Below are 25395 nucleotides of genomic sequence, written 5' to 3'. Positions count from 1 at the left end.
CAGTCTGTCCTCCCATCTGAGAGCAGAGATTTTGCTCCATCCTTTGTCTCCTTTTTCTCGGGTATCTTCATTCTCTCTCCTTTCTGGGTTCTTCCCATTGGTGTTTAACAACACACTCGAGTGTTTATTCCTGGACCCCACAAATCTCATTTGCTATTACTGTAGTTCGTGTGACTCTAACTTCTTGGGTTTCGGGGGTTTTCACGTAAACCTCGGTGTGCTCTGATAAGCTTATTCTACTTAGGCGTGGCCGTCTGAGCCACGGAAGAGACGTTTCATCATCATAAACCTCCGGGAGCGTGCACTGATGCGGGTAGATCGTCCCTGTGCTGTAGCAGCTGCGTCAGCAGAGACAAAGGGCTCTCCGTGTCAGTGATCACTTCATCCCCTGCGTTCAGCCAAGCACCCCTCCAGCTGTTCTTTCTGCCCGAAGTCCCCAGCCTCCTGGACTTCCCAACTCTTCCTGTTCCTTCAGGATTCTTCTTGGGCGTTACCTCTTTCAGGAAATCTTCTCTGATGCAGCCAGCCTCAGGAGCCCTTCCAGTATGTTCTGCTCACAGGTCCTGCTTACTTACCCTGGCACGGATCTCCACCCACTCTCTGGGCTGATTCACAAGCACAGATCCACACCTGGCTGGAAGCTCCACGATGTGCAAAGCTGGGTCCTGTGTCTTTGTGTCCTTAGCACCAAGCAGAAGTCCTGCTCACAGCTGGGGCTTTATTAAAGGCTATCACAGGCAGGTAGGCAGTCTGACAGGAAGGATGAAAGAGAGGCACTTGAAGGTTCATCTAAGTTATATATGTACAGACTTGCCCTGAAAAATAGCTCAGAAGCAAAAACTCTTTTCCCTCTTTTTGCTGATTCATGTCTTGCCCCCATATCTCTAAATAATGTACTTCAGTTTCTTCTTGATTTTTCCACGTTAAGCATTATCTTTTGACCTCAACAATGTGCATTTAAGATTTAGCTCTCTTTTAGTTTCCCATCCCTACTATAAGATACACAGTTAATATCTTCCAAACCACCATATCATACACTATATCATACATCCCCTCAATAGGTTTGTACTGGAATTTTGGTTAAGCCAATGTTAAAATGAGTATAATAATTATGTAATTATTATAATGAGTATGTAAAACATTATCAACCAGAAGAACCATGTGATGTACTTACATCACACTTCTGCCAGTCTTCCCCCTCGGTTTCTGCTTAAGGAAAGCCAAGAGAAGATAAGGAACTTCCGCCAAAGTCATTTCACCAGAACCAAGATCAAAAGCCAGTCTTCTAATTTCCATTGAAATATTTTTTTCCAGCTGCCTCTCAAAAAAAAAAATTTCTTTTAAGTTTCAGTGAATCAATTTGAAGAAAAAAACAAACTTACACGATTATATCAAAGTATTCTTTATACAACTTTCATTATACTCAAATCAGTTTCTGACAACTCGTATTTCTTAAACTTTAGGATTGAAATAAATGTAGACAAGGGCCCTAGTTGTAAAGAACTTAGAAGCAGAGACTTCCCTGATAGTCCAGTTGTTGGGAATCCACCTTCCCCTGCAAGGGACATGGGTTTGATCCCCAGTCGGGAAACTAACTTCCCATGTGCCACGGGGCAACTAAAGCCAGGCACCGCAACTAGAGACTCCCGGGCCCTGCACCCACTGAGCCCACGTGCTCTGGAGCACAGCAGCTGGAGACAGCCCAGGCACCTCAGTGAGGACCCAGTGCAGACAGACAGCAACAGAAAGCCCAAACTTAGAAAGAATTTGCTCTGGTGTTTCATTTTGAAATGAGATAACTCAGGCCCAGAAAGGCTGAGTGACTTCCCCAGGATGACCCCGTGAGTGAGCGGCCACACTGGGTTGGAATTGAGGCTTCCGCATTCAGCCCAGCCCCCACTCCGCTGCACGTTCCCTCCTCTCAGTCACTGCTTCCTTCCCCTCAGGCACTTTCCTTCACTTGAAATCTGTGCCTTACAGATGCCCAGCCTCATTCTCTAACTACATTAAACTCACTCGTCCTACAAATGGCATTAAGACAGGTCAGAAGAAGTAAAAAATGGGCTATAAAGCATGTTGCTTAAAACCAGGCTGGTGTTAAGTTGCCTTGCCTGGCTGCACAGCCAGAATCCCACACTGTGTTGGCAGCTTACGTGCCGTCAGTGGAAGGAGACAGGATGGAAACATTCCCAGGTGTCGTAAAGAATTAGAGTCACATCGCAGGAGACAGAGGAGACGTGGGCAGGACACAGGAAATCTGGCAGCCACGCCGCTCTCCGCAGTTCAGCCCCAGGGCCCCAGGTTAACCTGGGGTTTCTGGAGTTGGTGCTATGTTCTCTCCAGTTCCCTTCGATGACCCCTTTCATCGCCAGGTGATCAGGTCATGGCCGCACATACACAGCTGCACATCCTGAAATTTGCGCTGCCTTCTGCACTTGACCTCCCAGAATCCCAAGACGGCGCTGCTGGGGGGAGTCCTCAAATAGGGATACAGAGTGAGCTTAGAGGAGTGGGGATGCAAGGAGAGGGAGGGGAGCCCCGAGACGAATGCTGAGGGAGCTTGCTGGCACAGCGTCCAGGACTCTGTCCAAAAGGGAGTTAGAGTTCCCAGGTGTAAACAGGAAACGGGCAGAGAAATGCTGTTGAAGAAACTGTAGCACTAACACAGCAGAGAAGATGACCAACTCGTGTATATTATATAAACCCCCAATCAGTTACAGTCATTCCAGGAATCGTTTGTATCCAATTACCGGGTAGCTCAGTATCACTGATACGTAATGTAATTTGTGTCTTATAATTCTGGCCTTAATTTCATTAGAAAGCTTTATTTTGCCCTTTGGTATTTGAGGTTCTAAGTTCATGGCTTACAAAGTAAGAGCCTTCACAACCTAAAATGAAAGTGAAACAGGAAAGTAAAAAAGTTGGCTTAAAACTCAACATTGAAAATACTAAGATCATGGCATCCGGTCCCATCACTTCATGGCAAATAGATGGGGAAACAATGAAAACAGTGACAGATGTTATTTTCTTGCCTCCAAAATCACTGCAGATGGTGACTGCAGCCATGAAGTTAAAAGACAGTTGCTCGTTGGAAAAAAGGCTATGACAAACCTAGACAGTATATTAAAGAGCAGAGACGTTACTTTGCTGACAAAGGTCCGTCTAGTTAAAGCTAAGGTTTTTCCAGTTATGTATGGATGTGAGAGTTGGACTATAAAGAAAGCTGAGCACCAAAGAATTGATACTTTTGAACTGTGGTGCTGAGAAGACTCTTGAGAGTCCCTTAGACTGCAAGACAATCCAACCAGTCAGTCCTAAAAGATATCAATCAGTCCTGAATATTCATTGGAAGGACTGATGCTGAAGCTGAAATGCTAGTACTTTGGCCACCTGATGCCAAGAGCTAATTCATTGGAAAAGATCCTCATGTTGGGAAAGATTGAAGGCAGGAGGAGAAGGGGACGACAGAGGATAAGATGGTTAGATGGCATTACTGACTCGATGGACATGAGTTTGGGTGAACTCCGGGAGTTGATGATGGACGGGGAGGCCTAGCGTGCTGCAGTCCATGGGGTCTCAAAGAGTCAGACACGACTGAGCGACTGAACTGTCTAGCAAAGCGAAACTCAGTGGTGTTCTTTTCTCCTCTCCCAAATGTCCTGCTTTCTAACTTGCCTCCTTCAGTTCAGGAGAGCTGCTATCAGGCTTCTATGTATTCTTGGTGGCATGGATCCCACTAGAGCCACTGTGTAGTTTTGGGGTGGCCACAGTGGCGATGCCTGTCATGCAGCCGTTTATGTATTTACTACACATTTCCTGAGCTTCTGTGATACCCAAAGACCAGGAGCTACACTGATATGACCAAGATGGCCTCTGGATGTTCACAGTGTAGAGCTGACGCCAGATTGTATATCTGGTCACATTTGCCTCTATAGCACTGATTCCAACAATGCTATTTACCACTTAAAGAAATATTTTCTTTATTTTACTTTATTTTTTATTTCTGGCTTCCCTGAGCCTTTGTTGCTGCATGCAGGCTTTCTCTAGTTGCCATGATTTCTCTTGTTGTGGAGCACAGGCTCTAGGTACACAGGCGTTAGTAGTTTTCGGCTTATGGCCTCGAGAGCACAGACTCAGAAGTTGTGGTGTGTGGGTATCTTCCCACGGTATGTGAATCTTTGCAGGCTGGGGAATCAAACCCATGTTCCCCTGCATTGGCAGGTGGATTCTTAACCCTGGGACCACCAGAGAAGTCCTAGAAATATTTTCTTTAAAAATGCATGTATAGTATTTACAGTAGCCAGGACATGGAAGCAGCCTAGATGTCCCTCGACAGATGAATGGATAAAGAAGTTGAGGTACATATACACAATGGAATATTACTCACCCATAAAAAGGAACAAACTTGAATCTGTTGAACTGAGGTGAATGAATCTAGAGCCTGTTATACAGAGTGAAGTAAGTCAGAAAGAGAAAAACAAATATCGTATATTAACACATATATTGGGGTCTAGAAAAATAGTACTGATGAACCTATTTGAGGGCAAGGATGGAGATGCACATATATAAAATGGACCTGTGGACACAGCAGAGGAGGGAGCCCTAAGCCCTAAAGTCACTCAGTCGTGTCCGACTCTTTCGCGACCCCATGGACTATACAGTCCATGGAATTCTCCAGGCCAGAACACTGGAGTGGGTAGCCTTTCCCTTCTCCAGGGGATCTTCCCACCCCAGGGATTGAACCCAGGTCTCCCACATTGCAGGCGGAGCGTTGAGACGTGTACACTACCATGTATAAAATAGAGGGCTAGCAGGAAGCTGCTGTATAAAACACAGGGAGCTCAGCTCAGTGCCCTGTGATGACCTAGAGGGGTGAGACTGTGCGAGAAGGAGGCTCCAGACAGAGAGGATATGTGTATACTTACAGCTGATTCACACTCGTATGGCAGAAACCAGCACACTATTGTGGAGCAATTATCCTCCAATGAAAAACATTCTTAAAAGAGGGGAAAACGCCTGTTATATGTGCACACAATAAAGGCATCCATTCTAGTTATTTCATGTGTGTATTTTGCCCACACTCCAAGTGGTGTTTTTGAGCTGGAGCGGCAGCCTGGAAGGGCCCCTCACCCACCGAGCCTCAGAGCGCAGAGCCATAAATACTCTCAGCCAGTGAGCGACATACGCCGTCCTCCTGAGCTCTGTGTGTGCGCAGTGCATACAGCTTATTTCTCTACAGCCTCTCAGTGCCATTGTGTTGTTCTCTGGTTCATGGTTTTAACTCATTGTGGTTGTCTGAAAGTGCAGAGAATGCTGGGCCTTTGGAAGCAGAGGAAGACTGTCTCGCTAGATGTGAGAACACAGGTTTTACAAGAACTCCGTGTGCTTTGAGGAAATGGTGGAGGAAACTCAGGGTAAACATCAGTAGACAATGACTTCATAAACAAGATTAGAATCTAAGATGATGATCCAACAATGGTATGAAGAATAGCTGAAAGAAACGATGGCTACTGACGTAGCCTGACTTTAACACAAGCGAAAGAGAAAACCATTTGCCAAAAATGTTTGATGCTGGAAATCTCCACGAGGAGGATGCTATGATAACCTGTCCACACTGATTCAGTTGGCGTTCCTATTTTCAGAAAAGAATTCCCCCAAGCTACATGTGTTTGCATGGAGATCTGGTCAGTGCTTCCAAGCATTTTTAGAACCTGATCTTATTAAAACCCCCTTTGTTGTTCCCTACCCTAGTGATTGGGTGGCTTTTCTACCCACCCTTCCTTTTCCTGGGCTTTCCTGGTAGCTCAGATGGTAAAGCGTCTGCCTGCAGTGCGGGATACCCGGGTTCGATCCCTGGGTCGGAAAGATCCCCTGGAGAAGGAAATGGCAACCCACTCCAGTATTCTTGCCTGGAGAATCCCATGGACGGAGGAGCCTGGTAGGCTACAGTCCATGGGGTCGCAAAGAGTCGGACACGACTAAGTACCTACACTTCACTTTCCTTTTCCCAGCAACTTAACATTGCAGAGAATTCTGTTGACAGGGAAAGCACAATAGATTTTAAAATTGCCACACAGATTTTGTGTTCTCAGAGGGAACACAAGCCTTGGGTATAAGACTGAAATCACCTGGGCCAGGAAATGCCAGGAAAGATCGTTTAGCTTCTGTAATAATAAAAGCAGATGGCAGTAGATGTCTCTTGCTAGGGCCACTGTGTGTATCACAGAACCAAAGCATTTGCACACTCTTTGCCATAGTAGAGATGGCCTTTTGTGGCCAACCTTTTCCTTGGCTGTGGATGTCTGTTGGCTGGGTTGGAATTGACTCAAATGTTGAATGTTAACCTTTTGAAGTCTCTGGAAAATAAAAGATGCAAAAATAGAGAAGGGAGGTACACAAAGACCGTCAGTTTGCCCTGCCTCCACTCTCTGAGGGCTTCCCAGGTGACGCTGGTGGTAAAGAACTCGCGTGCTAATGCAGGAGACTATAAGAGGCCCTGGAGAAGGCAATGGCAGCCCACTCCAGCATTCTTGCCTGGAGGGCCCCATGGACAGAGGAGCCTGGTGGGCTGCAGTCCATGGGGTTGCAGAGTCAGACACGACTGACGTGGCTCAGCACGCATGCCACTCTCTCTGAGTTTAATTTGCAGCTGTTCTGTGAGAAAGTTTGCAGTGCTCAGCAGGGCCAGTGACAGCAGGCGGTATCCATGCTGGCTCGTCCATGCCAGGGAACTGTTGCCGTGCCAATTGTTTGTGATTTTCTAACATGGCTTTTTGACAGTCACCTACACACAATGATAACAACATTTGGTTTCCCTTAAAAATTGGTTTGTGCTTAGACCGTCTTAATCCGTGAACCATCCTCTCGATTCCATTATCTACGTTCCGTATTCTCAAATTTTCCAAAAGTCCTCTGCATCTTTTGTTCCTATTTGAATTTAAGCAGAAGAAAGAGATGAGTAAGGACTCTGAGTAAAGTTTGAGGTTGCTTTAGGCAGATTCTGCATTGTGTTGCAGACAGCTGTTCCAACAGCTCTGTCTAGACCAGAGAGCAGGAGAGAGGCTGCTGCCCACACACTTGGGGGGCACGGAGTCAGCTCAGGCAGGCGGCTGCCCAGAAACTGGAGCTGAGGCCGAGGCAGGGATCAGAGTCAAGCTGCGGGAAGTGCAGGATCGGGATTTGAGAACCACGCCACAGGGCCAGCAGGGCCGCGTGTTTCCTGCCTGTCGGGAGACGGCTGTCCACTGACCAGTGGCTGAGCACTGCTGTGCTGTTTGCCAGTTACAGGCTGGCAGGAAGAGTTCCTGCCAACAGCTTATTGTGAAGAGCACTGTATGCAGAAGCTGAAACTCTTACATTCTGTTGCCGATCTGCCTCTCCCACATGCATTTAATGCATATTTATTAGGCATCTGGGCTTCCCTGGTAGCTCAGCAGGTAAAGAATCTGCCTGCAATGCAGGAGACTCTGGTTCAGTTCCTGGGTTGGGAAGATCCCCTAGAGAAGGGATAGGCTACCCACCCTGGTATTCTTGGTCTTCCCTGGTGGCTCAGATGGTAAAGAATCCACCTGCAATGCAGGAGACCTGGGTTCAATCCCTGGATTGGGAAGATCCCCTGGAGGAGGGCATGGCAACCCACTCCAGTATTCTTGCCTGGAGAATCCCACGGACAGAGGAGCCTGGCGGGCTACAGTCCATGGGGTCACAAAGAGTCAGACGCGACTGAAGTGACTCAGCACAGCACAGCACATGTACGTATAAGTCACTGTGCCAGCAAAGATAAAGGTAAAACAAGAGTCGTTCCTGTGGGGAGGATCTCTTTCAGAGACTTTGAACACAGGTAGAGAAATAACATAGGGTGCACACAGGGATGCATTCCAGAACATCGCATCCGGTGGAGAAAGGAGGATGTTTGGGGGTTACAGTTTCAAATATTTTAAAGTATTTACCCACCTCATCATTTACACCAGAAAGTGAAGTATGCGTAAGTCTCTGGGAGTGTTCAAGCAGAGAGGGGGAGTGTAAACAGAGTGGGGTTGAGTTTCGAGAAGTGGGCAAGCAGGGTCAGGATGGAGGGCTGATGGTGGACTTGGAAGAGCCTGTGAGAAAGGACTGGAGTCCTTCCTAAGGCAGAAAGAGCTACCCGCTCCTTCAGGACTAGAGAGACAAGAGTTGCTGGGGGACAAGCCACGGACCCGCCTTCTGCCTGTCGCCTGTCGGTGCTCACCTCATAGGCCTTGTCTTCAGGGCCAGGGAACAGTCCCAGCGTGCCCCTCATCAACTCCCCACCTCATCCCCCATCTGCCTGCTTGCTGGTCCCTAGACTTTATTTCCCACTTTTGTGATAAGAGCACTTACCATGTGAATGAATGCCCTTTCGCGGGGAATTATTTAGTACGAATGAATATCAGCTACAGGATCGTTTTTTAATATTAATGACCACAAATTAGGTCATCTCCTGCTTTTTAAGAACTAAGAGGATTAAAGAAGACAGGAGGTCATTGAATACGTGAAAGAAAGTGTTGCCACCAGCCAGGGGGAAACTGGAGATGAATTACATACTTTGATGGCTTTGCCAGAGGTTGTAGCTGGAACACAAAGAAGCTGCCTCTGGACAACGGTGGTTTGATTATGCGTTATCATTGTAGAGTAGCACGTTGTTTATGAAAACTGGGTAAGGAATTATTGCTTTTTTTTTTTTTAAAGCAGCTGTCTTCATATGAAAGACCATCATACCTAGGGACATATTAATGTGACTTTCATTGTATCTGTGATAGAAATTTCTTATATTTTTCATATGCGTGCATGCAAAGTCTCTTCAGTCATGTCCGACTTTACAACCCCATGGACTGTATCCCACCAGGCTCCTCAGTCCATGGGATTCTCTAGTTAAGAATACTGGAAATGGGTTGTCATGCCCTCCTCCAGGAGATCTTCCTGACCCAGGGATCAAACCTTCATCTCTTATGTTTCCTTACTTTGGCAGTCAGGTTCTTTACCACTAGCACCACCTGGGAAGCCCCTATTTTTCTTATAACCTCAGACAAGAATATGTTTTAGGCAAATGTATTCGGTACCTTATTATGGTCTGTATTACCCTGCACTGTGACTTCATTCTACATTATAAAATATTTTCCTGGAAGCAAAGATCCTGTTTCTTGTTATCTCCATATTCCAGGGAGTAGCAAATGTACCATAAACATACACAGAAATGTCTGAATAAGAAAATGAATGATTGAGTGCGTTGAATTGCCTGCTAATCATCAAATCATAGGCAACTGTAATAAGTAGGATTTCTGATATTATCATGGCAGTTTTCAACATCAGAAAAGTGAAAGCACGTCTTTTGGAAGCAGGACATCCTGCAAAGATCGATGCCATGGCTCGTGCCCCACTGCCTCTCATTTGTCTTTTAATGAATGAGTCAGTTAGTTTGCATGCATTGGGCTCCAAGTAGCAGAAAACCCAACTTACAGTAGCTTAAACTGTAAGGACAGGGCTTCCCTGGTGGCTCAGTGGTAAAGAATCCACCTGCTAATGCTGGAGACGCGGGTGCAATCTCTACCTCGGGAAGATCCCACGTGCTGCAAAACAACTAAGCCCGAGTGCCACAGCCATCAAGCCTGTACCCTAGAGCCCGGAAACCACAGCTCCCAAGCCCACGCACTGCAGCTCCTGAAGCCCGAGAGCCCTAGAGCCCATGCTCTGCAACAAGAGAAGCCACCGCAGCTAGAGCAGAGCCCCCGCAGCAACAAAGACCCAACAGAGCCAAAAATGAATAAATAAATAAGAAGTTCTTTATATGAAAAAAAACCTATGTCTAATAACATTTATTATTTGCTGATGTAGAAACCAGAAGTAAGTGACTCCGCGGCTGACTGAGCAGCTCAGCGGTGTCATCAGGGACACCACCCGCTCCGTCCTCCCCTCTGCCACCTCCTCCTCGTTGGCCCGTGGTCACCAGGTGGACACCCCAGCTCGAAGCACCACGTCCTCACTCCGTGTCCAAGCCAGCACACGTGTGTGCCGCAAGGGAGGGGCAGGCAGTCCCTGCAGGGCCGCGAGTGAGCTCTGTACCCAAGAGGAAAATCTTCCCCAGAAACCTCCCAACAGAATTTGTCTTACGTCGCAGCTCCCAGACTTTCTTCCCCAGACACATCGCTGGCAGAGGGCGATGGGACGGCTGGGCCTCGTCCCCGCTAACCGTGATTCATCTGACTTCTGTTTAGAGAGGAGACAGAGGCAGTGGATGTTGGAGAGGCAGCTGCAAATGCCTGCTGAGCCACTCCTCGTCTCCAGCTGGAAAATGAGAATCGGCTGTGTCGCCCAGTCATTCCTCCAAGAACGCACTTTCCTTCCAAGAGTGTGTTCTGGCTATTTATACCATTTTACTGACGGTTTTTGAAAAATCATGAGTGTGAGGAGGAGCCTAAAGTATAGGGCCTTGCCTAGGATTACAGGGCTTTTGTGAGTCCTGTCCCTCCGCTACTTTGGGTTTGGGTTGCTTCACTCCAGAACATTTTTTATGAGTTATAATTTACAAGGTCTATGTTTTGTTTTGTTTTTCCATCTTGATTCATATGAAAGAGGACAACTCCTTGGGATTAAAACTTGCTTATCTAAAAGGATGTGGGATGCATCAGCTGTGAGCAACACAGCAAAGAGCTCACCATGGGCATCAATTTGCATCAGCACTTGTAAGAGACCATGCTATTTTGTGTTTGGGGCAAAATTTTGATCCATGTGAGTGAACACATGAGTGCATGCTTAGTCGCTTCAGTCGTGTCTGACTCTTTGCAAACCTATGAACTGTAGCCCACTGGGCTCCTCTGTCCATGGGATTCTGCAGGCAAGAATACTGGAGTGGGTTGCCATGCCCTCTTCCAGGGAATCTTCCTGACCCAGGAGACCCTGTCTCCTGCATTGGTAGGTAGGTTCTTTACCATTAGCGCCACCTGCGAAGCTGTAAGTGAACACTTAAGTATTCACTTAAGTAAGGTGTATATCAGTAACTGGATTGGCTTGTTTGAACTCTTTCTAGATGAAAAGTGAAAGTGTCAGCCACTCAGTTCTGCCTTACCCTTTGCAACCCCATGGATTGTAGCCCACCAGTCTCCTCTGTCCATGGATTTCTCCAGGCAGAAATACTGGAGTGGGTTGCCATTCCCTTCTCCAGGGGATCTTCCCAACTCAGGGATCAAGCCCAGGTCTCCTGCACTGCAGGCGGATTCTTTACCATCTGAGCCACCAGGGAAGCTTCTAGATGAGACCAGTCCTCAAAGGAAATGCATTCCAAGTCTTTCTCAACACATACTTCAAATAGTTCAGCAGTTTGTCAACTTTCTGAATGACCAGAGATTCTGAGCACCTTTCTGTCCCCAAGAGACAAGCTTCCTCGAATGATATGCGTTCCTTGGTGTCTGTTGCAGTTTCTGTCTGGGCTGGACTGTCCTAGGCTTCCTGCCTCGCACCTTTTATGAATCATTGTCAATTCACGTAAGAGATGCCCTAAAATGGCTTTGGAAACCGCTTATCAGATGCGCTCCTCCCATCCACCTAGAGGAATAGACTCCTGTGACTGTAATGCCATTCATAGCATGACTCAGAATTAGATAAACTCCCCAAATGCTTGCTTTTAAGTAAGTGTCCTTGGTAATTCATGGTATGTGTTTTTCTGGAATCCACTGTGTTTGGGCTGATGAGTGTTTTTGTCAAGAATTTGTCAATTTTGAAACATCTCCAGACTCCCATTTGGGGTTGGTGGGGAGCAGCCTTGTTGGCAGTGTGAGCCGTGCCAGCTCCCGGCAGGACACACAGGTGGCAACACAGCAGTTCCTTTCTGCCCAGAAAGTTCACACAAATTTTCCTCCTCCCTGATGGCCCATTGTAGGTGTCTGCACAACTCCAAGAGCTGTCATTTTGCAGGTAGCTGAGGGGGCTATTTGAGAGCCCTTTTCTTTTGCCTTGTGCCACCGTTTAGTACTTATTCTTGAAAGGCTGTCCTCTTACAGCTGCTGCTGCTAAGGCACCTCAGTCGTGTCTGACTCTGTACGACCCCATAGACGGCAACCCGCCAGGCTCCCCCGTCTGAATTGTGGTCAGATGTCTCAAGGAGATTGGGATGACCTAGAGAGATGGTATGGGGAGGGAGGTGGGAGGGGGGTTCAGGATTGGGAACATGTGTACACCCGTGGTGGATTCATGTTGATGTATGGCAAAACCAATACAGTAATGTAAAGTAAAATTTAAAAAAAAAGAAAAAAAGGAGATTGGTTTATAATGAAAGTAAAGTTACTAAGACACCTAGGACTCTGTTTCCTGTGCCTCTTCTGAAATTCTTTTATTCATTTATTTTGTATTGAAAGAAAGTGAAAGTGTCACTCAGTCTAGTCCGACTCTTTGCGACCTCATAGACTGTAGCCCGCCAGGCTCCTCTGTGCGTGGGATTCTCCAGGCAGGAATACTGGAGTGGGTTGCCATGCCCTCCTCCAGGGGATCTTCCTGACCCTGGGATCACACCTGGGTCTCCCGCATTGCAGGCAAATTCTTCACTGTTTGAGCCACCAGGGAAGCCCATTTTGTACTGAAGTATAGTTGATTTACAATGATGTGTTAATTTCTACTGTACACAAGTGTCTCAGTTACATATATATGTATGTATATACACATTCTTTCCTCTACTCTTTTCCATTGTTTCCTGTGCTATCCAGTAGGACTTTGTTGTTTATTTATTTTTAATAGATAATACACCCTAAAGTGACGGCTGGTGTTAAGAACAGTTACTGCAGTAATGCTGTCATGGCCCAGACCATTTTTAGAGCTTCCTCTTTTAGAATTGACCTGTAGAAGTGTCACAACTCTTATGAAGCAAACTAGTCTCATTGTTTTATAATTTGATTTTGACTAAAACCGCTCATTTACCAGATTTTGAATTGTTTAATGAGTTAGATAGAACATGTCAATGTTAAGTGGAATGGGAGAGATTATTTAGTTCCAACCCCCTTTAGTTTCTGATGAGAAGGTTTAGCCCCAGAGAAGTTAATTGACTTTGCAAAGAGTGCAGAGTAAGTTAGCAAATAATTCACACACATCAGAACTATTTGGTTCATACACGTCAGTTCCAAATATCCTTTAGCTATTTATTAAAAATCAAATCTATTTTTAAAGAATACAGAATTTCCACCATTAAAGATATTAAAATAGAATCTGCCGTGGACTCTGCGGATCCTTCCTAAAGCACTCCAGAAGTGTTTTGAACACCATTATTGTAATAAATGTATCTTTATGGATTAAAAAGCGTATCATCTTATTATAATATATTTCCATATGTAAGTTCCATTATGTTTTTTTTAAAAATCCATTAGACTGTAGTCATAACTTTTATGTAGATTTCTTAAATTGACACAGAATAAAACTCTATCTCAATTTTGAAATGTTTCTTATTTTTCTCATTTCTCGTGGAAAACATCTATAAGATACTGCTAAGATAACCAAACATTATCTCCTGGCTGAGGCAAGCTTGTCCTTGTTCTGTGCTGTCCAGTGAGATAGTCACGGACTACATATGGTAATTTCAAACTTAAATTTTAGTTAATTAAATAAAATTTAAAAATCAAGTACTCAGTAGGTACATTGCGTAATAAGCTACCATATTAGATCCCTCAAGTATAAATACTTCTATCAGCACAGAAAATTTTATTAGTTAGTGCTGGTCTAGAGTTCTTGTAGTCAGTATACATATTTTAATTTACTACGAATCTCTTACACTCTTAAAAAGTTAGAAAGTGGTGGCAAGTTTTGGGGAAAATACTTTAAATGTTTATTTGTTCTCTAAATGTTGCTAGCTATTCTGCATAGTTTAATTTTTTAAAAGAAGAATTTATTTTCACCCATTTTGGGGGAGCATGATTGTATGCGTGGAATTCATGTCAACTGTCACGTCCTGGCTGCCAAATTTTAAAACATGCTGAAGTTATGGCAAAAGCTCTGTCGGTGCTGCCAGAGCTAAAGGCAGGCGTGTGCTAGCTGCTCACTCGTGTCCCTCTCTTTCACAACCCCCTGGACCGGAGCCCGCCAGGCTCCTCTGTCCGTGGGACTCTTCAGGCAAGCATACTGGAGTGGGCTGCCATGCCCTCCTCCAGGGGATCTTCCCGACCCAGGGATCGAACCCACATCTCCTGCACTGCAGGCAGATTCTTCACCATTTTAACCAGCAGGGCTTCCCTGGTAAGGGCAGAAAGGTCCACTTAATTGAAACCTTGTTACAATGTCATAACATTTGAAATGAACGAGTCTGGATATAACACAGTCGAAATTATGTTGAATTCATTCTTGATAGCCATTTTATTTGCAAAGGCCTTAGATTACCTACCTACCTTTGTTTATCCTAACATCCAGAATGAAAAGTCCACTCACTAAGAAGGCACGGGTCAGCTCTCAAGACTGACCTGGCGTCATGCTCCAGGTCCATTTCCAAGCTCCCCTGCTCCACCGTGAGCAATTCGAGGGCAGTGACCAGTCCTCCCTGGCTTTTGCAGGCCTCACGGTACTTCAGATGATTCCTTGCCAATACATTTCCCATTAAGGCTTGTTTGAACAAACAGTTGATCTGCTCTGCCCTGAAAATCGTATTTGGGAGCAGGCTCATAGGGTGCATGAATGTGACTGCTTCAGATGCTTTTTATTATGGAGTAATATCTACTGAGCTGACTGCTAGGATGGAATTCCAGTGTGGTTATCAGTACTTTTGGTGAATCTGTGCTGAATTAAATTAGGGACCAATGAATGAGCTGTAGGCTCTCAAAGAGAAAGGCTAAAGTGCCGCTTGTTCTGTTTGATATGCAGGAACAGTAAGTCCAGTTTTAAAATACAGATGAACTAGGAGAGCTAAAATACCGTAATGAGAGTGGGCCCAGAAAATAAGCAGTTTTTAGTCTCTGTGCACATAACGTATATCAGTGAAGCACACAAAGGTATATTTCCTGGGTTTCTTTTTTCATATATTTCATATAAAGTAGCCTTTTTCTGAGGAATGGGATTTCTTTGAAAATCAAATAGATGAATGTTTATCTGCCGTGACTCAGCTGGACCAGGTGGACTATAGTCCGCTAGGCTCTTCAGTCCATGGAATTCTCCAGACAAGAATATTGGAGTGAATTGCCATTCCCTTCTCCAGGAGATCGTCCCAACTCAGGGACTGAACCCTTGTCTCTTGCATCTCTTGCACTGACTGGCGGGTTCTTTACCACTAGCGCCTCCTGGGAAGCCCCATGATCCAGTCTAACTCCTTTTTTTTCTTTTGTAAAGAATACTTTTTATAATTAAATTTGTTTCCTTCCCAACCCAGTGGATGTAAAATCTGGTGAAATTTTGCCAGACACGAACAGCATCTATCATGAGCATCTATCAACAGTATCTATCAGGTTATGAGCTACCTTAAGGACTTAGGGATAAACAGTCCTTTCTTTCTGTCCTGCAGGTCCTGGCCTTGGTCACGGAGAATGATAATATCTTATTTCTTCATTTTCAGATAACAATCGAAAGAGCGAGCGGTGAAGACGTGAGTTCCCCCAAACATGGGAAGGAGGACCCAGACAACATGCCACATGTGGGTGGTAACACCTGGGCTGGCGGCACAGGTTGGTAGCATGGGCACTTTCCTGGGTCAGGCTTCCAGAGACTCCGTGAGCCCATGTGGACAGCCCACCAGCCCCAAGAAGGCTCAGGAATCCGTTTGCCTTCTCCTCCAACCCCATTAGTCAGCTGGAGTGTGCTTCTGCCCTCTGACGCAGCATGATTTTGAGACACGAAAAGCCCTGGCATTTGGAGCCCCGCAGACTCAGCAGACAGTCAGAGGCAGCAACCCCCTGACCTCAGACTGTTCTGGTCCTCATTGATCAAAGGGGTCTACTATGAACTGCCTCCCAAGATTGTGGTGAGGATTCAGTAAGATTATGACTGCAAAGTGCTGAGCTCAAGACCTGGCATGAAAAACGCATTCATTAAAAGCGTTAATCCCCTCTTTTAAATTCCCTGTCCTTGGGACCATTCCAGAAATCGACAGTAAATTCTTTCTGGACCAGCTGACTTTGAAAAGACATGGTCCTTGTCTTCCACATCTCAGAAGAGAGTACGTCGAGGCTGCGGGGTTCTGAGATAAGAGAGATGGTTATGGTCTGAGCCGATGACTGGGGTCTGTCCCTTCCTCTTGGCTGCCTGTCGAGAGCATTGTTCCCAGCCAAGACCACGGCCTTCCTCTTTCCTCTGCGGCAGCTGGAGCGACACAGCTGTGGGGCCGCAGGAATAGGGCCAGACTGTGTGCGCACCGTCTGATCTTATCGCGGCCGTGAGCCGTGCCAGCACGAGCTCCGTTCTCTGTCTTCGCTGGGGACAGTCTGTGCTCCTTGGCCTTGACAGCCTCGGGAGGAAATGGGTTACCGTCCGGGGACAATGTGCTATCCAGCAGGCCCGTGGACCCCTCTCCTGCTCTGTTTATTCATCAAGCATCAGCTTGAAAGGAAGGATATTTTTAGAAATGGCCTTTGATCTGGAAGTTAGTGTCAAGCCAGCAGGATTTAATCCCTGTGGAATGCACTGTGGGACGCGCTGGCCAGATGCAGGCTTCCCAGCCATAGGCTACTTACTCTGGAGTGGAGGTGCTCACTTGTTATTCAGCTCGCATCTAACAGCTCGTATATCTGTCCGGACTGATGACCCTGCTTTTACTTCCCAGCTGAGTTGTCAGTCTGTCAAGGCTCTTCCGCTACAAATTCTTTTTCTCTTTGTCCCTCTCTGCCTCAGAATTCTCTGCACTGAAGGTGATCATTTGATTACATGAGTCATTTGATTCCTTTTTCACCATCAAAGCCCCCTCCCTGTCTCTCTCCCCCGTATCTTCACAGATTTAGCATATCCAGGGTTAGTTTCAGTATTATACCTTGAGATCATTTTGGCACTAGTGGTAAAGAACCTGCCTGCCAGTGCAGGAGATACAAGAGACATAGGTTCAATCTCTGGGTCGGGAAGATTCCCTGGAGAAGGGCATGCCGACCCCCTCCAGTATTCTTTCCTGGAAAATTCCATAGACAGAGGAGCCTGCCAGGCTACAGTCCGTGGGGTCGCAAAGAGTCTCACGCAGCTGAGCTCACACTCTGGAGTCACAAGTTCAAATTAAAGGCTTCTTGGAAGTGCAGGTTGTGAAGAATTCCACCCTCACGTCTTCTCCACCCCCATCTGACTTTGCCAAGGGACTGACTGTCACTCACACCAGCCTGTAGATGGTTGTAGGTCATTCCCTGCTTTCACCAGAAACAATCTCATCTCAGCACCTGGGAAGTTTTAAGTTCTCATTTATGACCTACCCATAAATAAGGAGCACCTCCGGTAGAAAGGGAGTCAGGTCTCAGGACAGCATTTCCACCCCTGAATCTCATGACCATAGTCCTCTCCGCCCATTGACCATCCATAAGCGACAGCCAGGGGTCACACACATCCAAGGTGGAATTTTCCACCAGCAATTTCTAAATAAAAAAGAAATAAGATGAGCTGGAATCAAAGGATAAAAATACTGTAATTAATGGGCTGTTCTCATGGTATTTCCCAAAAGGAAATGACCTACCTGGACTTTGATAAGGGAAGCAGAGCATGCTGAGTTCTTACTTTGAACTTATTACACCAATTAAGGCTTCAAGGGAGAAAAGGAAAACATAGCATAATTTATCCAAAGCCTAAAGACTTTCAAAATTTCCACTTTATGAAACTTAGAAATGGGCTCACTCTGTGCACTGGAAGTTGTCTACATAGTGATAGTGAGACAAGTCCCTTTTAGAGCTCTCATTTTGTGCCAGTCGCTGTGCTGAGTGTGACTGAGACACAGAGAAGTTAGCGAACTTCCCTCAAGGACACGTGACTAGTACGTTGGAACCAGGATTCAAACTCAGGCAGTCTGACTTGCCTATACAGTACTGTACTGTATAACGCTAGCGTTCCTATTAATACTATTAGTATACTATACTAATCAATACTTGACTATAATGGACAATATTATGCTACCCCTCCAATATTAGGATCTCTTCTAAGTCCCAACTTATGTGTAAAGGAACAAAAGAAACTAATTGCCAATATTTTAATCATTATAAAGCTGGGGTAATAAACTGATAACCCAGGGCCCAAATCTAGCCGATATATGTATTTTGGCGGTCCATGTCATGTTTTAAGATGATTTGAATTTGAAGATATTTAGACAAGGCAAGTCCTCTCTAGTTAGCCAAGTTCTCACCACTTCTTATAATATTACCTACCTAGTCTTCTAGGCATTGAATTTATACCTACAACATACAGTATTACATAATGCACATTTACAGCCATGTAAAGTGTTAGTTGTTTAGTCACGTCCAACTCCTTGCGACCCCATGAACTGTAGCCCACCAGGCTCCTCTGTCCAAGGGATTCTCCAGGCAAGAATACGGGAGTGGATTGCCATTTCCTTCTCCAACAAGTGTGTAAACTTGGGTTTGTATTTTAAAACTGTCCTGAAGCTGACAGTATTTATCTATGGTATGTTACTCTAAGCTAAAAGTCAAAGTATAATAGCTGACTTCTCATCTGGCTCAGCCACTGATATGAGTTCACATGTCTGTCACTTAACTTCTCTGTGCTTTATTTTTACCACTTGCAAAGCAGAAGAAGCAATACCCATAGCCTAACCATCTTTCTTTGATTTTAATGAAAAATCAGGTTACTGTGAAGAAAGAGGAGTGTTGTTCATTTAATTAACATATATTTACACACAAAGTATTTGGGGCTTCCCCAGTGGCTGAGAGGTAAAGAATCGGCCTGCAAGGCAGGAGCCACAGGAGACACGAGTTCAGCCTGGGTTGGGAAGATCTGCTGGAGGAGGGCATGGTAACCCACTCCAGTACTCTTGCCTGGAGAATCCCCGTGGACAGAGGAGCCTGTCGCAACGAGTTGGATATGATTGAAGCGACTGCACGCACGCACACACCAAGTATTTATGGTGTTTAAGCTTGTACTCTTATAGGTACAGAGCTACAAAGAAATATAAAATATAATCCCATTCATCCTATAGGTGGTAAGAAAAGAAAAAATTTAAGGAATAACAAACAGGGCATAAGCGTATTGATCCCTGTGTGGCTGTCATCAGGTGAGGGGTCATGGATTTTGGACTGAGCCTTGAAATATGGGTTGGAATTCGCTGGATGGAGAAGAAGAGTATCCTAAACTGGGGGACACCTTGTGTTTCCAGAAGAAAGTCATCTGAATAATTACTAGTTTTCCCACTGGCTCAGCGATAAAGACTGTGCCTGCAATACAGGAGCCGTGGGAGACACAGTTTTGTTCCCTGGGTGGGGAAGATCCCCTGGAGAAGGGCATGGCAACCCACTCCAGTATTCTTGCCTGGGAAATCCCATGGACAGAGGAGCCTGGCAAACTACAATCCATGGTGTCTCAAAGAGTCGGACACAACTTAAGGGACTTAGCACAGCACGCAGGTATAATTAATATACTTCATGGGACTGCCTTACAGCCCTGCTCTTTTGTGCTCTAGATCAGACTAGTCACCTGGACTTTCATGGTTTCCTCCCAGGTGGAAGAGACACCGCAGGCCTGGGCGGCAAGGGAGGTCCTTACCGGCTGGACGCAGGCCACACAGTCTACCAGGTCTCTCAGGCTGAGAAAGACGCTGTTCCTGAGGAGGTGAAGAGAGCTGCGAGAGAGATGGGCCAGAGAGCGTTTCAACAGAGGTGGGTGGTCCCCCCTGCGTCCGGAGCGGGGAAACGTCATGGCAAACCCTGAGCAGACCCAGGTTCTGTGATTCTCCACTTCATGCAGCCACTTAGACCACAAACTGCAACCCGTAGCCACCTCACCCCCCATTGGAGACAGCTGAGTGAACATAATCTCCGGCTCTTTCGGCTCAGGCCCTTTTAAATGTATTAATTGCATATAACGGTATAGAGGAAGAACTGAGCACTTTAGAAGGTAAAACCAGGGGCTTCCCTGGGTAGTCCAGTGCTTAAGGCTTCACCTTCCAATGCAGGGAGTGCCGGTTGATCCCTGGTTAGGGAGCTACGATCCCTCATGCCTCAAGGCTAAAAAGCCAAAGCATAGAAAACAGAAGCAATATTGTCACAAATTCAATGAAAACTTTAAAAAACAGTTCACATCAAAAAAATAAATAAATCTTTTTAAAAAAGTAAAACCAAAGGTATTTCCCTCTGGAGAAACTAAAGTCAGATCATTCCATCCACATCTATTCCCAGGCCACATAGCAAATTGAGATAACATTCCACGATGGTCCCTTCCTGCCCCTCAGGAATCTTGTAGATTTATGTGGAGACAGGACTAGTGTACACACACACACACACACACATACTTTCACACACACCCTGTTTAAGTGCTGAAGTCACGTGATACAGAGGCTGTGCCCTCTAGCCATACAGAGAAGGGAAGAGTCACTGGGCTGATGTGAGGTGAGGCCTGAACACAGCCGGTATTCGGACCTTCCAGGAAGGGAAAGCTAAGTGAGCAAGCCAGGATAAGCAGAGTGACTGTGGCGAGAGCCGGCCATATCCATACCAGCTGGGGCCAGTGGGGAGTGGGGTTGACTGTCAGTGGGTAGAGGCCTTGAGATCCAGGCCCATGAGCCTGTAGCTTTCATTCTGGAACCATGTGGGGCCACTCTGATTGGAATCGTCTAGAACATGAGAAGAAACCTCATGACTCTTTCCCTAGACATCCACCTGGGTTCTTCAGCTCAAAGTGACAAGTACCAAAGAACCAGGAAGATCTCCTTTGGGATTGAGGGTGAGAGTCATGGTCTGGGAGGCAGATTTAAGCTGTTGGGCTCCATGGAAGGAGCTGGGCACAGTTCAAATAAAGCACACTCTCCAGCGTCCATGAGTTCCGAAATTCCTCCCACGCAGGACATCTGGTATTACATTATGTGCTGGGCTTAAACATCCTGCAAGTAAACAGTCCAGAACAATGGGGATAAAAACTGAGGTCCCTCCGGACACACCCTCAGGAAACCCTGCAAGGCTTCGGGCCCTCGTGTACTCAGCAGGTAGATATGACAAGTGTCACTCCCAGCCCTTCTGCCGGCTTCCCTGGAGACCTCCAACAATTGATTTCTCCTCGCCGTGCGTCAGTCTGTTCTTTTGGTGATAGGTGACTCCCTTCCCCCTTCCTCTCAGAGAGGTTGTAAGGACAAATGATGTTAGGAATGGAAACAGTTTAAACTTCTCAAAAGAAAGGTGGGAGGAATCCAATAATGCAAGATCTTGTTAGAATTAAGATACAGTTTTAATTTTACATTTCATATAAACAATAAATATTTACTTGGGAAAGGAACCAAATAATTAGATACACATCATCTTCTCCTTCCCAACCAATGAGTTCCTGTTGTTCCCACACTGAAAACCTCACCAGTCCTGTCTCAATTTTTGTGTAAGTGGGCAAATGAATAGAGCAATTCACACAGAAGGACTTGTAAGTCGTGGTGGTGGTTTGGTCGCTAAGTCGTGTCTGACTCTTGCAACTGCAGGAACTGTAGCCTGCCGGTCGCCTCTATCCTTGGAATTGTCTAGGCAAGAATACTGGAGTGGGTTACCATTTACTTCTCCAGTTGTAAGTCATGCTTGGGTGCAAGTGTAGAACCCCTTCTCTAATTCCCAGGATAGACAGTGAGGAATCTGGTTCTGTTAAGTACAATTGCCCCACAGGATAAAGAAATTAGGGAGCATCTGTGATAATAAGGCAACTAAATTTAGTGGATATAAGGGAGGAGAGAGAAAAAGTGGAGAAGGGACTGAGAAAACTGTGAAAGTGTTACTCACTTCGTCGTGTCTGACTCTTTGCAACCCCTTGGACTGTAGCCCACCAGGCTCCTCTGTCCATGGCATTCTCCAGGCAAGAATACTGGAGTGGGTTGCCGTTCCCTTCTCCAGGGGATCTTCCCGACCCAGGGATCGGACCCAGGTCCCCAGCATCGCAGGCAGGTTCTTTACCATCTGAGACACCATATACCTCTACTAAATGCGGCAGAGAAGAATCCAAATCCAAGTGAGAGAGTACCAGAAGGTACTTCAAATACAGAGGAGCTGGACAAGGGGATGAGAAAGGAGAGGATGAAACAAAAGCACGTGGAGACCCTGAAAAAGAGAACACACAGAAAAATGTTGCTATCTACTTTTGTGTAGTAATAGTCCCATTTGACGAGTATTCAGTTTAGTACTACTAAAGTCTGGCATCCAGTCCCATTACTTCATGGCAAATAGGTGGGAGAAAAGTGGGAACAGTGACAGATTTTAATTTCTTGGGCTCCAAAATCACTGCAGATGGTGACTGCAGCCATGAGATTAAAGGACACTTGTTCCTTGGAAGAAAAGCTATGATAAACCTAGATAGCATATTAAAAAGCAGAGGCATTACTTTGCTGACAAATGTCCATATTGTCAAAGCTGTGGTTTTTCCAGTAGTCATATATGGATGTGAGAGTTGGCCCATAAAGAAGACTGAGCGTCAAAGAACTGATGATTTCCAATTGTGGTGTTGAAGACTCTTTGAGAGTCCCTTGGACAGCAAGGAGATCAAACTAGTCCATCCTAAAGGAAATCAGTCCTGAATAATCATTGGAAGGACTGATGGTAAAGCTGAAGCTTCAATGCTTTGGCTGCCTGATGCAAAGAACTGACTCATTGGAAAAGACCCTGATGCTGGGAAAGATTGAAGGTGGGAGGAGAAGTGGGCAGCAGAGGATGAGATGTTTAGATATCATCACCCCGACTCAATGGACATTGCATCTGAGCAAACTCCAGGAGATAGTGAAGTACAGAGGAGCCTGGCATGCTGCAGTCCATGAGGTCGCAAAGAGTCAGACATGACTTAACTACTGAACAACAACAGCAAAGTTTTTCTTAAACTTTTTATTATGAAACTTTTCAAACATAAACAAAAATAGAAACATGTAATGAATCCTGTGGACCTGTTCTCTCAACTTCAAGAAGAAAATCTGACTCCTTCCTAGTTCCCAACCCTGAGTTTCTTGTTTTAAGCTAATTCAAGATTTTCTTTTTTATCATAAATAGTTCAGAGTTTATCTCTGAATACTTTATTTAAAAAAATAAAAATGCACAATACTATTCAGTTCAGTTCAGTCACTCAGTCTTGTCTGACTCTTTGCAACCCCATGGACTGTAGCACGCCAGGCTTCCCTGTCCATCATCAACTCCCAGAGTTTGCTCAAACTCACGTCCATTAAGTCAGTGATGCCATCCGACCATCTCATCCTCTGTTGTCCCCTTCTCCTCCTGCCTGCAATCTTTCCCAGCATCAGGGTCTTTTCCAGTGAGTCAGTTCTTCCCATCAGGTGGCCAAAGTATTGGAGCTTCAGCTTCATCATCAGTCCTTCCAATGAATATTCAGGACTGATTTCCTTTAGGATGGACTGGTTGGATCTCCTTGCAGTCCAAGGGACTCACAAGAGTCTGCTCCAACACCACAGTTCAAAAGCATCAGTTCGTCGGCACTTAGCTTGACTACTGGAAAAACTATAGCTTTGACTAGATGGACCTTTGTCGGTAAAAAAAAGAAGCGTTCTTCACTATCATCCAATAGTTAGTTTCGAAGCTATTTTGCAAGTCTAGGTAAATGCAGAATGAAGTCAAGGCCCTGTACGTTTGCTTTTATAGCAGCCTATACCTTCTCTCCATAGTTATTATCACTATTTCCCATTGTGTTACTTGTATGAGTAGTTGATTTCTTCTCCACTGACTTCAAGTTCCTTGAGGGCAGATGTTTTTGCCCTCTACAACTTAGCAACAAAACAATAGCAAAACATCCCCAGTAGCTACACAAAGAACCTAGTACATAGCAAGCACATACATGTTTGTGAATGAATAATACACATGGGCAAACAACTAATGCTATCACCCTTTCGTACTTAATTCAAATACTGGCTGAAACCAGACTGACTGCCAGCCCGGCCCATCAGCCTAGGGGTCCACCATATTGCCCTGAAGAGCTTAATTCTACTGATGGGTTTTGACATCATCAACAGAGCATTTAGTTAGCGTTCATTTGTATCTGGATTTTGGCTAGATACTGGTTCTTACTTGTCAAGAACCGATTAACTCAGGAAGAATAACAGAAGTAGACAAGCATAAGACACATACAAAGCCGGACAGACATTAAACCAACAAACCAGGAATGAAATAGATGGTGAGGTGCTTTTACATGCTTGGAAAATCCTCTCAGGTGGGCACCAATTGTGGAAATTGTACCCACGAGCATTTGCAAGACTAATCAGCCCTACACAGTAGATCTTAGGTTATGTTTGTTTTCCTCATAAATGATCCAAAATTACAGAATTTAAATCTGACCTATATGAAAAAAGTAAAATGAGACCTAAAATTCCCAGACTCTTACGTAACAATAAATATACCCTTTAAGAGTACGCTGTGCCAGGAAAGCGCAGTCAGTCTGCGTAGATTACTACGATGTGAAGCAGCTGTGCCCTGCAGTTTTGATCGGGGTTAAAGCAGCAGAGAGACACGTTTGCAGCCAGCTCTGTGGGCTGGAGAGTATTAGCGCCAAGGGTCTTGTCTGATGCAGAGGCCAGCATGTCCTGTTTTCTTTCCCCACTCCCTGCTTCGGCCTTCATCTTTGAGAATGTTATCAGCTTTGAACACCTTGTAGGTGATCTTCGTGAAAGCTAACACAGCTTGGAATATGATTTCCAGATTTCTTCCTAATTAGAACAGCATGTGGTGTGTTTTGGGAGCAACACGCTCATGCCAGAGGTATCATTGTAACTGGAGTTAATTCAGATCTCTCTACAAAAGCCAGTCTGCCTGGAGTGACTTACCAACTGCCTGGTTCCTTCCTTGGGGGGTGGTGGGGGTGGTGGTGGTGTGTGTGTGTGTGTCTGTGCGTCTGTGTGTGTCTCTGTGTGTCTGCGTCTGTGTCTGTGTCTGTGTGTCTGTGTGTCTGTGCGTCCTGCTAAGGACAAGCTTTATGCCGACTTTTTTTTCCTAACCTCTCTTCTTTGAGTGAGAGTGTACTGGCCTCCCAGGTAGGAAGGATGTTGGTAAAATATCTTGCAGTGGTCATCATGCCCAGCATCTGTCAGGCTTGACACTTGAGACGTATCTTCATTGATGAAAACTTAAAGAGAGGTTTAAGAGATTGCCAAAACTACACATAAGAGGTCAAATCCTACACACATATTCCTTTCTGTCCTTCAGAACAGAGAGGAAATTCGATTTATAGGGCACCTTCGCATGTCACCTCAGGAAGTAACCATTCAGATGTTATTTGCCTTTCGGGTATTTCCTGTTTGATAGCCAGTGTTTCCAAAGTGCTGCTTGGCAGCAT

The 25395-nt window shown here is 45.5% G+C and overlaps 1 protein-coding gene across 1 annotated transcript in view; it reads left to right on the top strand.

The window, feature by feature from the left end:
- Positions 1 to 25395, top strand: part of VWA8 (von Willebrand factor A domain containing 8) — a 373132-nt gene that overhangs the window by 301273 nt on the left and 46464 nt on the right. The window contains exons 38-39 of the mRNA XM_052649893.1: positions 15530 to 15638; positions 19607 to 19763. Coding sequence (XP_052505853.1) covers positions 15530 to 15638; positions 19607 to 19763 — 266 coding nt within the window. The remainder of the gene's footprint in view (positions 1 to 15529; positions 15639 to 19606; positions 19764 to 25395) is intronic.

The sequence above is a fragment of the Budorcas taxicolor genome, chromosome 12 (genome assembly GCF_023091745.1).
Source record: "Budorcas taxicolor isolate Tak-1 chromosome 12, Takin1.1, whole genome shotgun sequence".
NCBI lineage: Eukaryota > Metazoa > Chordata > Mammalia > Artiodactyla > Bovidae > Budorcas > Budorcas taxicolor.
The sequence above is the reverse complement of the archived record's forward strand: the minus strand, read 5'-3'. Positions and strand labels throughout refer to the sequence as shown.